This window comes from Podarcis bocagei, assembly GCF_964188305.1.
Source record: "Podarcis bocagei genome assembly, chromosome: 14".
NCBI classification, from domain to species: Eukaryota; Metazoa; Chordata; class Lepidosauria; order Squamata; family Lacertidae; genus Podarcis; species Podarcis bocagei.
The window spans coordinates 22,096,752-22,111,954 of NC_138139.1; the positions used below are offsets into that span (position 1 = coordinate 22,096,752).

General features: G+C 45.7%; 1 protein-coding gene across 4 annotated transcripts in view; it reads left to right on the plus strand.

Annotated features, from left to right (window-relative positions):
• PCSK6 (proprotein convertase subtilisin/kexin type 6) overlaps window positions 1-15,203 on the plus strand; it is a 118,971-nt gene that overhangs the window by 56,015 nt on the left and 47,753 nt on the right. For all 4 annotated transcript variants that reach the window (XM_081171097.1, XM_081171098.1, XM_081171100.1 and 1 more), the window contains 3 exons: window positions 3,473-3,561; window positions 12,991-13,163; window positions 14,097-14,309. In XM_081171097.1, coding sequence (XP_081027223.1) covers window positions 3,473-3,561; window positions 12,991-13,163; window positions 14,097-14,309 — 475 coding nt within the window. The remainder of the gene's footprint in view (window positions 1-3,472; window positions 3,562-12,990; window positions 13,164-14,096; window positions 14,310-15,203) is intronic.

Here is a 15,203-nt window from a genome sequence, read left to right on the forward strand (position 1 = left end):
TTTTTCCTTCCCGTGTGGCCAAATTACAAAGGTGTCGTCAACATATCTGAGCCAAAGTTTGGGTTTGTGTTCTGACTTGTCTAAAGCATTGGTTTCAAAGTGTTCCATGTACAGATTTGCGATGACCGGTGAGAGGGGTGATCCCATAGGTGCTCCTTCTATCTGTTTGTATCTTTGTCCATTGTGGATGAAGTACGTGTTGGTTAGGCAGTGGTTGGTCAGGTCCAGGATGTATTCGGGGGGATTGTATTTGTTTTGAATGGCTGTCAAGGCTTCATTAATGGGCACTTGTGTGAAGAGAGATACAACATCGAAGCTCACAAGTAGGTCATCGGGATGTAGGTTTTGCTTCTTTATTGTTTCTATGAACTGGAAGGAGTTTGTAACGTGTGAAGCGATAGATTCTGCATAGGGCTGAAGTTGCTTAGCGAGAAATTTAGCGAGATTTTGTAGAGGTGAGCCTATGGAGCTGACTATTGGTCTGAGTGGTGTTCCTTCTTTGTGTATCTTGGGGAGACCGTAGAGTAAAATCCACCCTGCACTCTGGGACAAATGCAAACAACTAGCCGTTTGGAGAGCTGAAACAGAGTCCTCACATAAGACAGACACACACACCAACAAACTCCACAAACTAGAGAAACGCCAGAAGCCCAGCCACCCTCCACAACAACCCATGAAACAAACAGTACATAACATATCAGACAGGATCCTCACCTCAACTGAAACCAAAGTACTCTCCAAAGGCTTCAACTTTGCAGTCGCCCCGAGACGCATCCCCACGGAAAACATCATATGCGGAGTCGAAGCTAGCCTAACCAAAATCAACCCAGATGAAGCCAATAAAATCAGACTCGAAGTCACCAACATCCTCTGCTCCAGCAAACCACCCAGAAGCAATTTACACAAAGAAGAACAGAAAGCACTCACCAACCTGAAGAAAGACAACAACATAATCATTCTCCCAGCAGACAAAGGTAATGCCACTGTTGTGATGAACACATCGGACTACCAAGCAAAACTATCAAATCTACTCCAAGACCCTACCTACCAACCTATAAAAACAGATCCCACCACCTATCTGGAAAAAACCACCAAATCCAAAATAAAAGCCTCTCCTATCAGTGAAGAAATCCAGCTAAGAATCATCCCCAGAGAAAAATCATCCAGATGCCCCAAACTCTACGGTCTCCCCAAGATACACAAAGAAGGAACACCACTCAGACCAATAGTCAGCTCCATAGGCTCACCTCTACAAAATCTCGCTAAATTTCTCGCTAAGCAACTTCAGCCCTATGCAGAATCTATCGCTTCACACGTTACAAACTCCTTCCAGTTCATAGAAACAATAAAGAAGCAAAACCTACATCCCGATGACCTACTTGTGAGCTTCGATGTTGTATCTCTCTTCACACAAGTGCCCATTAATGAAGCCTTGACAGCCATTCAAAACAAATACAATCCCCCCGAATACATCCTGGACCTGACCAACCACTGCCTAACCAACACGTACTTCATCCACAATGGACAAAGATACAAACAGATAGAAGGAGCACCTATGGGATCACCCCTCTCACCGGTCATCGCAAATCTGTACATGGAACACTTTGAAACCAATGCTTTAGACAAGTCAGAACACAAACCCAAACTTTGGCTCAGATATGTTGACGACACCTTTGTAATTTGGCCACACGGGAAGGAAAAACTAGATAGCTTCCTCACACATCTCAACAGCCTACACCCCAAAATACAATTCACTATGGAAATAGAAGCCAACAACCAACTTCCCTTCCTTGACGTCCTAATCTACAAAAAACCTGATGGCTCCCTAGGACACACTATCTACCGGAAAAAAACACACACCAACCGCTACTTACATGCACAATCACACCACCACCCTGCACAAATAAACTCCGTAGCCAAGACTCTCATCTCCAGAACCAAACGCCTGGCTGACGAAGACCACTTGACAACTGAGTTACAGAATCTCTCAAATGTGTTAATCGCCAACGGATACCAGCAAAACAGGGTTACGAAGCTAATCCAAAAAGAAACACCCCCCAAAAACCAAGACACAGAAGAAAACAATGGCATGGCCCTCCTTCCTTATATCAAGGGCACCACAGATAAAATTAGCAAAATCCTCCATAAACACAATATCAAAACAGCCTTTTGCACCAACCAAAAAATAGCCAATATCCTCAGAAACCCAAAAGATAAAATCCAGTTAGAAAACCAAGGGGTCTATGAAATACCCTGCAAAGTCTGCCCAGCCACGTACATTGGACAAACAAACAGACGAATAAATGCACGTATCGCAGAACACAAGAATGCCGTCAAAAAAGAAGAAAAAACTTCCTCTCTTTACCAACACATGAAAGAAACAGGACACGAAATTAATTTTGCAGATTCCAAATTGCTCTTTAACATGGAACATCACCACAAGAGAATAATCATGGAAGCCATCGAGATAGAGAAACACCCTCACAACATGAACAAGCGTGACGACACGTCCCGCCTGCCAGACATCTGGAAATTAGCCCTCCCCACAAAAACCGACACCAGAACCAGAGGCACACAGAACGCCATCTCCAATCAACCACACCAGACCCAAACCCAGACCCTCTCCACAGATAAATTACAGATACCATCCAGTAGCCAAACCATAGTGGCACCTCCGGATGCTGCACCCCCCTGCAATCCCTACACAGATCTGGCTGGCACAGGGCACAAAACCACAGCTCGCCCCTATACACGAAGCCAAGCCAGAGCACAACTAAGTGCAGTACAGCCATCTTCTCAGAAAAACTCTTCTCAGAAAAACTCAAAAAAACTCTTCACAAGCTCAAGAGGTCAAGACACGAAAGCTTTAGCAACTAATCCACACCTGATGACCCTCCTAAGTGGTACTCAGAATATCACTCAAGAAATCACTCAAGATATCCCTCAAGTAATTAATGAACAAAAGAAGAAAAGGCACAATAACCTGGGAACTTCCTCTCTGCCCAGAACGTTGGAGGCTATACACCACACCCCCTCAACAGTATTTATAGGAACTCAAACACTGAGATCCTGCTCTGTTCTAGTAACAAGAAGCCGAAAGCACCAGCCTGAAGATGACGAGTGAGACCTCGTCGAAACGTCGCCTAGACACCCCAACTCTTACACGGGAAGATACCCGAAAACACCAAAACCTGCATATATATATATATATATGGGAGTTGAACAGAATCCATTCCAGAAGTCGACTTCCAAAACGTTTGGAAAACAAGGTGGAAGCTCCTGCAGCCAATCGGAAGCTGTAGAAGCCACGACGGACGTTTGGGTTCCAAAGAACATTCGCAAACCGTAACACTCACTTCCGGGTTTGCTGCGTTTGGGAGCCAAAACATTTGACTTCCAAGGCGTTTGACTTCCAAGGTATGACTATTTGATTTCTGAAAGAGAAATAACATTCTCTGTATTCTTTCCCCAGGCATGGCACCCGTTGTGCCGGGGAAGTGGCAGCGTCCGCAAACAACTCCAACTGCATAGTGGGAATTGCATACAATGCAAGAATTGGAGGTAAGGAAGACGTTTCTGCAATCAGTGGTCTGCAATCAGCTTTTCTGGAGGGTTGATTTGAGAAAGTAGCACTGAGTGTTGGCCCTCATCACACCTTTCCGAGGGCTTCTGGCTAACCCCCTGGCTAACAAATATTCCTCATCCACAAGTCTCTTTTTTGCCTCTAAATCTGGCATTTGGGGCTGGGTCCTAAATTTTTACCTAAGAGACACAATTCTCTAAGCTCTGCTATAAATCCTCTATGGCTTTTTCTAAACCACCCTGGAAGTTTTGCTGGAGGGCAGTACCTGTATATACAGCTTCCCAATAAATGAACATAGAACAATACCCACAATTTTAGTTTCTACAGGTTAAGTCCTCCTCTGCCCGCACCCTAAAGTCCTTAAGTAACCCCACAGCTTTCCTCATGCTGTAAAATCCCTTATTAGGGCATTTTTGTTCTTTTCCTGTGTAAGAATTGTGTGCTGTTCTGGTCCCTTTCTTGTGCATTTTAAGTTTCGTAAAGATGTCCCTGGTGTGTTAGGGCTTGCCACACGTATTTGTTTCCACAGCAATTCCCCCTAAAACAAGGCATTTCTGTGTGCTGTTTTCACCAACATGCGCGTTTTTATGGACACTACCTGTATATTTATTTTTTGCACACATCACTTGGCTGGAGAATTGTATTGCAGAATTCAGAGTAGTGTGGATTTTGAAGGATGCTTGTTTTTCGCTTCTCACATTGTTTTGGAAAGTGTGGATTATGTAGGTTCACCTTTAAATTCGAATTCACTTGAATTTCTCCCCCACTGGTAGTGGGAGTGCTTTTGTGCGTTAACTGAATATGAAATTATTGTATTTTTGCAATGCTGAATTCGCTTGCTCTTAGATCTTTTGCACAGTAAAGGAAATTGAAACCTCTTCTGTTTACATCTGTTGACTTCCACTGACCTCTCATTCCTCTCTTCCACTGGACTGGGAACATTTTGGAGGTGCAAACTGGATGAAGGTTGACAGGGAAGTTCCCTTCCAGCTAGGCAGCTATCTAACTTGTTGCAACTGAATAACTTTCGCCCCTATAATCCTCTTGTTCCACTGCACAGTGCCAGAGGAGGGGCTGAAAGGGCATGGTTGCGCCTTGGTGAGAACTGTGAGATGGAACTTGTTTGATGTATCCAGAGGAGGATTTGTGTTTCTTACTTGCTTTGCGTGTTAGCATTTGGAGTTGCATGCTCAGCAGAAACTGCATGCAGAACCCCCTGTTGGAGCAGCACACTTTGCCCTGGATACAATCCCACCAAGTCTCTGGGTTTAGGAAAATAAGAAAGCTATGTTTATTAATGGAAATACATCTTTGATAGGAAATAGCTTAGTTCCGTCTAACAATGGTAGAGATGCTTTGGGCCATGTTTCCTCTTGCATCTAGAGAGCTTAAGGTATGTCTGCTCTCATGAGGGAGGGAGGTGTGGAGAAGAAGAAAATAAATAGGAAGTGAGGTCAACAGTCTAACACTGAAGGAAGATCTACAGGTCAGCACAAGGACGGTCTAGGAATCTCAGATGTCCCTCTCTCTATCTCTCCTTTCTTATGAAGATGCATCAACTTATATGAAAGCTGAGTTGCACACTGGCAATCCAGAGCGTGTTGAGCTACAGAAGTAGCCACTGCAGGCAGTTTTCCATCCCCTTTTGAAACAGCCTTCTCAACCTGTTGCGCTCTGAAAGCTCTTCTATGATTTTGCTTGTCCTGCCTCTTTCCTGCAGGAAAACCAGTTGTTTACCACTGATTTGGAACACACATCAATTGGACTTTCTGCGGGTTGCCATTTGCTCCAATTCATTGGTAAAGAGCAGGTTTTCCTGGGGAAAGTGGCATGGCAAACAGAAAACCCCTCGGATCCATGCGGAGATAGGGTTGCTATATTTCAAAAAGTAAAAAAACCAGGACCCCCCTCCCCCCAAAAAATGTTGAGTTTTTTGTTTTGTTTTGTTTTTTGCAAAAACACCAAACAAACAGGGCAAGCGCCGCCTTTCGAAAACTCATCCTGTATGTCATTTCCGCCTTTGAAATCCTGGTAATGTCTGGAAAAATTTGGATGTGTGGCAGCCCTATGAGTAGATAGCATGGGACAAGTAGGATGCATCCTGAATATTGCTGGACTACAACTCCCATCATCCCTGCCCATTGGCCGTGCTGGCTGGAACGGATGGGAGTTTAAGTCCCACAACATCCAGAGTCCTCTAGGTTGGGGAAGCCTGTTAAAAAAATAATAATTACCCAGCCAATTTATTTATTTTTAAATAGTGATTTATTTTTTTTTAGGGGGCATGGGGAGCATTGTACATTTTGTGGATTCACCAGAAGCGAATCTAAATAGATTGCTAAAAACTACAGCTGGTAAGAACTAGGCTTGCCAGATCAGCAGCATACCAACCCTGAGATATTGGGGCTGAAACGTGAGACGTAGGGTGGCCCCTGGTGACTGGGGTTAATTGGGAGAGGTGAGCACAGGAGGGCAACCCCAGCCCAAGTGTCTACACTATAATTTATAGCCAGGTCCTGCTGGGCTAAAGCTGGACGCACAGCGTCTTCTTAATATATATATAAATTGAAGGCACCCTTACGCACCAGCAGATTCACCTGGAGGGGACCAGGCAAACTTGGAGACTTCAGGTCAGACTGGTAGCCCTTGTGAGGATTGTGCTCAGCTTGATGGGGAGTCCTATCTGCCACAGTCCAATTCTTTTTCTTTTACTTTCCGATCTCTCATTGCCCTTGCATTTCCTCCCCTCTTCTTTTTGCTTCTGCCGAGGGCACAATACATTTACCGCTCAATAAACAAAAAGGGGATGCCAGCCCATCTTTCTTCCTCACACTCCCTCCTTTAAAGCTGTGCGCCTTCTGAAGCTTTTATTGCTCACACCGTGGGAAGTGGCTGATTTATTCCTTCTCCTTCCCATCTCCTCTCTTTAACCTCTACTTCACTCTGACAACCTATAGATTCCCCCCGCAGTTTGGGCTTCTACTCCGGGCTTTGATTGTTGGCTCTGCTAACTGCGTCGGATGTTATGTGCTTGGGAATTAAGGTGATGCATTTCTCGCTTTTATGCGTGCCCCTGTTAACTTTAATAAGCCTGATTCACAGGCATTGGCAGGTTGATTCAGAGAAAGAAAAGTCGGGAGTGTGGGAGGGGTAAGGCAGCTAGCCACAGACCAGTTTTAAACTGGAATACTTGAACTGAGCCTTCACCAGACATGCAAAAGAAATTGTGCTAGCTTAAAATAGGGTCCTAATGTCCCTGGGTACACCAGATCCTTTCTTGATCTTTCAATGTTATTTATTTCACTGCTTGATTGTTTTGAAAAAAGTCCTCAATGTGGTTCAATTTGCATGACTGAATGTGGATTCTAGCTATATTCAGCTGGATCATGGCTAGAATCCTTCCCAGGATTGGGAAAAACCTGCAGTCAGGGTTTCCAATTGAAGAGAGGATTAGGTACATAGGAAGCTGCCTTATACTGAGACTTCGTCTATCTAGTTCAGAATTGCCTGTACTATCCTTTCTCAAGCTTGAGCCCCCAGAGGTTGTTGGACTACAACTCCCATCATCCCTGACCACTGGTCCTGCCAGCTAGGGAAGATGGGAGTTGTAGTCCAACAACATTTGGGGACCCAAGCTTGAGGAAGGCTGGTCTACACTGACGGGTAGTGGCTCTCCGGGGTTTCAGGTGGGACACACCCAGCCTTACCTGGAGATGCCTGGGACTGAATCTGTGATCTGCTGTATGCAAGGCAGATGCTATACCACTGAGCTGTGTCCCTTTCCAATGCAGTTAGAATCCTGCCTGCAGTTCAGCCCACAGGTCAAAAGAAGAGAAGATAGGTTTGGAGTCAGTGCACATGTCCCAGTTCTCTCTACCCAACTTGAGCCCTCATGCTTGAAGCAACTTCCATTTGCTTTTAATCCAAGATAAATTTGGGCCAAACTCTGCTAAAAGTCTCAAAATAGTTAAAACAGCTATGGATTTGTCCTGAATAAGTTCACATCTATGCTGCTGGGAGAGAGTTGAGTTAACCCTTCCCCTTGTGCTGTTTTCCTGATCTAAATCTCCCACCTCCAGCGCCCAAGCAAAAGCACAGCCTGGTGGCAGTGCAACCTATGAGGGCATTCCTAGCCGCTTGCTGAAGCTCACAGTGTCCTAAGTAATGGCACCACCAGCCCATCCATGCCAAATCCATATCCTGTTATAAAGCTTCTCTCTTTCTAAAGGGACTTCCTGTAAATAGCTATGAAAGCAATTGGTGGTATCTGTATCTGTGAACACAGCCTTGATCCAGGCCAGAGTGTCTGAAATGGAGGTTTCATCCTCCCAGGTGCGTATCTGCAAGTCACTTTCAACGCTGAGTGCATTAGCATCGCCTTTCATGAAGAATAGATGTTCAATCCCTCATTAATGTCAGCAGTGGACTCCTTCTCTCAGGTCAAAAACAGTAGAGGGTGGCCATCAACATTTTGGAAGCATTTGGTTGGCAGATGTTGGCAGTAGAAAGCTTAACTAAATAAACCTTTGGGCTGATCTGGCGTGGAAATGTTTATGGTCTGGCTTAATTGGGTTTGTAATAGCATAAATGCTTTGGCGAAAGGATCAGACATTGATTGATTTGGTTATTTCCTTCTGTCTTGCTCATGTGACTTTATCCCCCTCTGGAAATTCAAATACCACTCCTCTTTGTTTTGCCCTCCTGTTAGGACCGGGGTGGGGAACTGGATCTGACTGGTCAGTTGGGTCCTTATCTCCTACACACCCACCCATGGACCATGGGCCAAGTTTCATAGGTGGGTGGGGCCAGCCACCTGTTTATCACCTGATGTCAGGTGACCCGTTTTTGCCTGTCTAGACGATCAACTGATGGTTGGAGAGCTACAATTCTCAGAGTGGTCTAGGAGTCACTCTTTTCTCCCTAGTGAACTGTAGGATTGCAGCTCTGTGAGGGGAAGGGTGTGTGTCTCCTATTAACAGTCAGCACCCTTAGCAAACTACAGTTCCCAAGATTCTTTGAGGGAAGCCATGACTGCTTAAAGTGGTATGATGATGCTTTAAAAGCATAGTGCACATGTGGCCTAACTGAGGAGATCTGTGACCTGCCACAGGACCATCTCAGCAATGGCTGCCTGGTAATCGAATTGCCTCCCCAACCTCCTGCTGGTGCCAACTCATGTCTGTTTTCTGGCACCGGTTGAAGGCAGTTCGATTCCTCCAGGCCTTTGAGCAGACCTGCATCTGAATATTTGCGGACTTGCGACAGATGGATGTGTTAATGATACGTTTTGAGTTTTATTCCCTTTTTATGTTTCCTTTTATATTGCTGTGATCTGTCCCTGAGCTCACTCATGATGAGTGGTCAAATACAAATTTAATAAATAAATAAAATGTGAGAGGAATTGTTTTGAGAGCCAGCTTGTGCAATAGATTTGTACATGACAATAAGAGCTTTGAAAGAGGCAAAGGGATAGCTCACCCTGTAGAACAGGAGGCCCTTAATCTCTAGGTTGTGGGTTCGAGCCCCACGTTGGGCAAAAGATCCCTGCATTGCTGAGGATTGTGCTAGATGAACCACATGGTCTTGTCAGGAGCCGGAGTCAGCAGTAGGTCAGCAATAAAAAATACCGGTGTGGGTGAACTCAACTCTTTATTCAAATAAACAGTGCAGCCTAGTGATCACTGCAACTCTTCCCAGTAGGTCTTGCCCCAATGTGGTCCCCACCGCACCCTAAGGCTTCTCCCCTGGTTCCTTCTTCAGCTCCTTCATCTTGTCTCTCTTTGCTCTGCCTTCTTCATTTCTCTGTGTGTTCTAGGAAACCAGGGAAGAAGGAGCCTGGTCCCAGAAAGAGGGGGAAATTCCCTGGCTTCTTCAGCAGCCTGCCCCCACTCTGCCGCTTGGTATTCCCCGCCCCACTGCTGCCTCTCAATCTGGACTGCTGTCTGCCACAGCCTTTTCCTGCTCACTAAACCCTGTTTCCTCTTCAGCTTCGGACACCTCCTCCTCCCCCCAATCTGCTTCCTCCTCTCCTTCTGACCACTCATTGTCGTCCCACCACCAATCCCCAGGCTGTGAGCCTTCTTCCCCACCACTCCTCTGCATTCAGCCAGTCTATGACATGGTCCCTTCCAACTCTATGATTCTTATTCTGTTTTGTCTCTGGTCAAACATGTGGGTTTGTAAGAACATAAGGAGAACCCTGTGGGATCACACTGCAGACCTATTTAACCTTTCCTTTTAGCAGGCACCCCCAAACTCGGCCCTCCAGCTGTTTTGGGACTACAATTCCAATCATCCCTGGCCACTGGTCCTGTTAGCTAGGGATGATGGGAGTTGGAGTCCCAAAACAGCTGGAGGGCTGAGTTTGGGGATGCCTGCTTTTTAGCCTACCCTTTTAGAATTTTTGCCACCTGTTTTTCTAGTATATATTTGTTACCATGAGACCTTGAAACTTGTTTAAAGTAAATAAATAAATTGCAAAATGTGGAATCTTCAGAATGCTACTAAACTCCCAAATGCATCACGTGTATCTCCCAACTGTTGCAGCGGTCACGGATTATAGATTTTTCCATCCCGAGTTTGTGCAATCTTTCTCGTACAGTGGTGCCTCACAAGACGAAAATAATCCGTTCTGTGAGTCTCTTCGTCTAGCGGTTTTTACGTCTTGCGAAGCAAGCCCATTGACGGATTAGCGCTATTAGCAGCTTTTAGCAGCTTTTAGCGGCTTTTAGCGGCTTTTAACGGCTTATCGGTTTAGCAGATAAACGGATAAGCGGCTTAGCGGTTTAGAAAAAGGGGGGGGGGGAGGAAAAAAAACAGCAGGAACTCGCAAGACATTGTCGTCTTGCGAAGCAAGCCCATAGGAGATTTGTTTTGCGAAGCACCTCCAAAACGGAAAACTCTTTCGTCTAGCGAGTTTTCCGTCTTGCGAGGCATTCGTCTTGCGGGGCACCACTGTATCTCCCTTTTCCCTTGACCAGCTGTTCTTGTTAGGTGGCAAGGCCCGGCAATGAACTTTTTGTATCAATAAACTTGCTGGGAAATGCTTCTGAGAATTCAGCTCGAGGGGAGGTTGTTGCTAAACAACCTTGCTCCATTCCCATTATATTTAAGAGGTATCTTTGCGAGCAGAGAATAATGTTAGAAAGGAAATCCATTTAAGTTGACTGCTGTCTACCACGTAGCCGCAACCTTAATTTTATTTCTGTCTCTCGGTTTTTGTTTTTCTTAAGTAAAAACGTACGAAAAAATAGATACGTCACGAAAAAAGCAAAAGAAAGAAAAAAAGGCTCCTTGCCTTGCTATATTAAGCTCTAAAATTATAATCCACTGTGCTTCCTTTTCTGCCACCCACAGTAGCCCTCTATACTGTGATAAATAATCAACCTTTCCTCTTTACAAAAATGATGAGTCAAATGTCCCAAAACCTTAAGATTGCCTCATGTGCATATGAGATATATATATATATATATATATATATATATATATATATATATATATATATCTCCGAGGTTGGGCGCTCTGCTGTTTGTAATTTTGTCTTCCTGTTTGCTTGGCTGTATTTCTGTCTGTTTGAAAAAATATTTTCAACTGCAAGTAAGATTTTGGGTGCAACCCAACACGAGCAGCTGCTGCATGAATGCCATTCATTTTGATCAGGCTTGTGCTGGAGGCTTCCCAGCGGATCGTGCCCCTTCTCATCCTCATCCAGGGGAGCTAGGGCCAGTTAATCGCTTGATCATGTTCAAAGTCAGCCTCAGAGATTTAGACACCCCCCCCCCCGGATTTCACTAACAAATGGCTTTAGCCCCCTGTAGAAATTCCATAAATCTTTTGGTTTCCTAAATGAAGGAATGTATCTTCCCCCACCCCCAGCGATTTCTTGTTTATTCTAATTTTTGAAGGCGTTGCCTGAGGCATACCAGAATTAGGGACAAAGCCATCGTCTTTTCAAGTTGCAGATATGGCCAAATTGCGATTTGCCTGTGGTTATTTAAGAATTGGAAATCTTAATACTGGGAAGCATTTTATCTGAGGGCCCTTCTCAAGACTCTGGTGGAAGCTGTATCTGGTCCAAATTTCAGGCTGTTTCTATCTTAGCATTTTCTCTGGAATGGTCATTGTTAGCTCACTCAGTTATGGTTGGTTGACTTTTATTATTGCGTCCTGTAGACCAAAACTAGGAACATTGCGGTCCCTCCTAAAGCCCTGTTCATTGAGCATTCGTCCTGATTTGCTTGCACAAAGCTCATGCAGGTATTGGATTATATCCGGTCTTTATTAAGCATCCGTTCTGATTTGTTTGCCAGGCAGTTGTACAACAATGAACATTCGTCTTGCATTTATCCTTATTTGTTGGCAGGCTGGTTATACATCTTCTCCTTGGACATTCATTAATCCCGCACTTTTCAATGCTTTTCCCTGTCACTCTCCAAGCCTGATTCTTTTAAAAAGAGGAATTTTTGCACTAAGGTGCCAGGCAGAGCCCATTAATCCACTTGAACTGTACAAATCTAAAATTCTGGTATGTGCTTGAATCCCTCCTACAAAATAGTGACAGTCTGGAGGCACCCTGCAGTTAAAGATACAACTACTGGCCTTGTTTGCATATGGTTTGTTAAGCCTCAATGTGGTTTGTTTGAATGACTGAACCCAACCCATCAACTTTACTGTAGTTTGTTTTCCATCAACAAAGCACAATGTGAAGTTTTTGGCCTATGAACCATGGCTTGTCAACTGTGGTTGGGCCAAACCCAACAGCCTTGCTTAACCATGGTTCATTTTGCTACCCCCATCCCAGATGCTCGCCAAGCTACAGAGCAACAAGGCAGCTAGAAAACAAAACTCAAAGCCATGCTTTGGTTGCTTGTATTTGTGGCAACTCATGGTTTGTTGAACTAAACCATGGTAAAAGCAACCCACCCTGCCTACATGGCTGCCTGCAAACTTTCCAGCTTGCTTCTGAACTGCCAGCCCAGACAGCTGAAGGCAGTGGTGAAATGCCGATTTTGGGTGTAGAAGACAGCAATGTAGTAGTTGCCATTTGAAGAAGAGTTCTGTGTCATCTGGAAGTGGCTTTCATAGTTCTGAAAGAAAAGTCACTTGCGTCACTGGCTTTGTGTCGCTTTTTCCTGTTGTGCCAAGAAAGCTACTTCCAATATGCAGTTGAATCAGGAACTCGGGGGGGGGGGGGGAGAGAGAGCGCATCCAAAACAAGCTGGCAAACTGAGAGCACAAGTTGCAATTGTTTTGGGCCATTCAAGATTGAAAGCATCTTTTCATGCCTCAGAACAAAAGCCTTTGATTGCAGTCCTCCAGCTCTTCTGGAAAAGAAAAAAAGGGGGGGGGGACCTTGAAGCTCTAACGCCTGATACATTTTATTTTTTAATTTGGGGGGGTGCTTTTAGGCATTCGGATGTTAGACGGCGACGTGACAGATGTGGTGGAAGCAAAGGCGATTGGCACCAAACCTGAATACATCCACATCTACAGCGCAAGCTGGGGCCCTGACGACGATGGGCGGACAGTCGATGGGCCTGGCCCTCTGGCCAAGCAAGCATTTGAGCAAGGCATTAAAAAGGTGTGGGGAAAATGCAGCGCATTGTGCATAACCTTCTTCTTGGGTGTTTTTTGTTTTCGGTCCGCATTTCCCATAGGGATCTTAATGTTTCTGGCTGCTTTGGCAGGGGGTTGCCAGCCGATTCCTGCCTTCTCCAACCTCTAGTCAGCAGCTACCAACCACAATGACGATGCCTAGCCTTCAGAGGTGGTACGCCTCTGAATACCTCTGGGCACAGCTCTGAATCCCTCTAGGATACGCAGGAAGGCAGAGCTCTGTTTGGTCAAGTCCTCCTTGAAGACTTTGCATGATCACTGTGATAGCAGGATGCTGGTCTAGATGGGCTTACTTGATCCAACAGGCTCTTCTTGCGCTCTTCTGTTCATGTTCTTCGTATCCTCCAGGTGTTTTGTGCTATAACACCCATGATGGGAGTCAAAAACACCTGGAGCGTCTATTCAGTCACTGAACGCTGTGCCCCTAGCCCAGAGTTTGCAAAGTGGTCAACTTTGGGTTAATTCTTGGGAGGGTGGTGATAGCTCCACTGCCCCCAGCCTGCGGCAAGTACACCCCTCTGAGCTTGGGAACCCCTCGCTCATTGAGGTATAGGTCCTAGAAAACCAGCCGCCAGTGGAAAACATACTCTGCCGCAAGCCTGCGAGACAAAGTTTTGAGGCGACACCATACTGAAGCAACCACGTTGAAAGGCAGGAAAAAAACCAGACAGTTGTTAGTAGCCCTTATTTTCACTGAGAGTGACCCCCCTTGTGGCAACAGTGGGACCCACAAGAGGGAATGGGGCCAGTCATTTCCTGATCCCTGAAGTTGCGGAAGGAAGTTGTGGAAGATGCATCCTTCCAAAACTTAAATCTTGTGGAGATGTAGGAATCCAGGCCAGTGCCAGCCAATGAACGCATTGCTTTCCATTTCCATTTCCTCACTCCAAATACTCAGGGCCGTAGAGGAAGGGGTTCCATATTTGTCTGGGCCTCTGGGAATGGCGGAAGAGAAGGGGACCACTGCTCTTGCGATGGATACACCAACAGCATCTACACCATCTCCGTCAGCAGCACCACGGAGAACGGGAACAAGCCGTGGTACCTAGAGGAGTGTGCCTCCACCATTGCTACCACCTACAGCAGTGGGGCTTTCTATGAGCGGCAAATTGTAAGTAGACGGTGCAGCCAGTTGACTGCCTGGGCTGTGGGAAACCTTACCCCCCCCATCAAAACTTGGGATGTGAGTTCTCCAACTCAAGCGTCCCTGAGATTGACTACAGACGTACCTTGGAAGTCGAACGGAATCCGGTCTGGAAGTCTGTTTGACTTCCAAAACATTTGGGAACCAAGGCGTGGCTTCCGATTGACTGCAGGAAGCCCCTGCAGCCAATTGGAAGCTGTGGATGTTCGGGTTCCAAAGAACGTTTGCAAACCAGAACACTCACTTCCGGTTTTCGATTGTTTGGATTTGGATTTTTGGATTTGATATCCCACTTTATCACTACCCAAAGCGGCTAACAATCTCCTTTCCCTTCCTCTCCCACAACAAACACTCTGTGAGGTGAGTGGGGCTGAGAGACTTCAGAGAAGTGTGACTAGCCCAAGGTCACCCAGCAGCTGCATGTGGAGGAGCGGGGAAGCGAACCCAGTTCACCAGATTACGAGTCCACCGCTCTTAACCACTACACCACACTGGCTCTCAGTGGGAGCCAAAACGTTCGGCAACTAAGCCATTCAAATTCCAAGGTACGACTCTACTGGAGTCAGAACTAGGAATTAGGATGGAGCAAATCCTTCATACTTTTGAAGGCATGAAGTTCACCAGGTGACCTTGGGCTAACCTGCTTTGCAGGGTTGTTTTGAGGATAAAATGGGGAAGAGAACTATGTATGCCCCCTTGAGCTCCATAGAGAAAAGGTGGGATATAAATGTGATCCATCAATCAGGAGATGGTCAGTGTCTACCTTGTAAAATCTTGCTCTGACTTACTCTTGAGGGCTACAGACTGCCTTGGCCTTGGCCAGCTGTACAGAAGCTGGGCACAGTGGAGGTTGGTCCATTA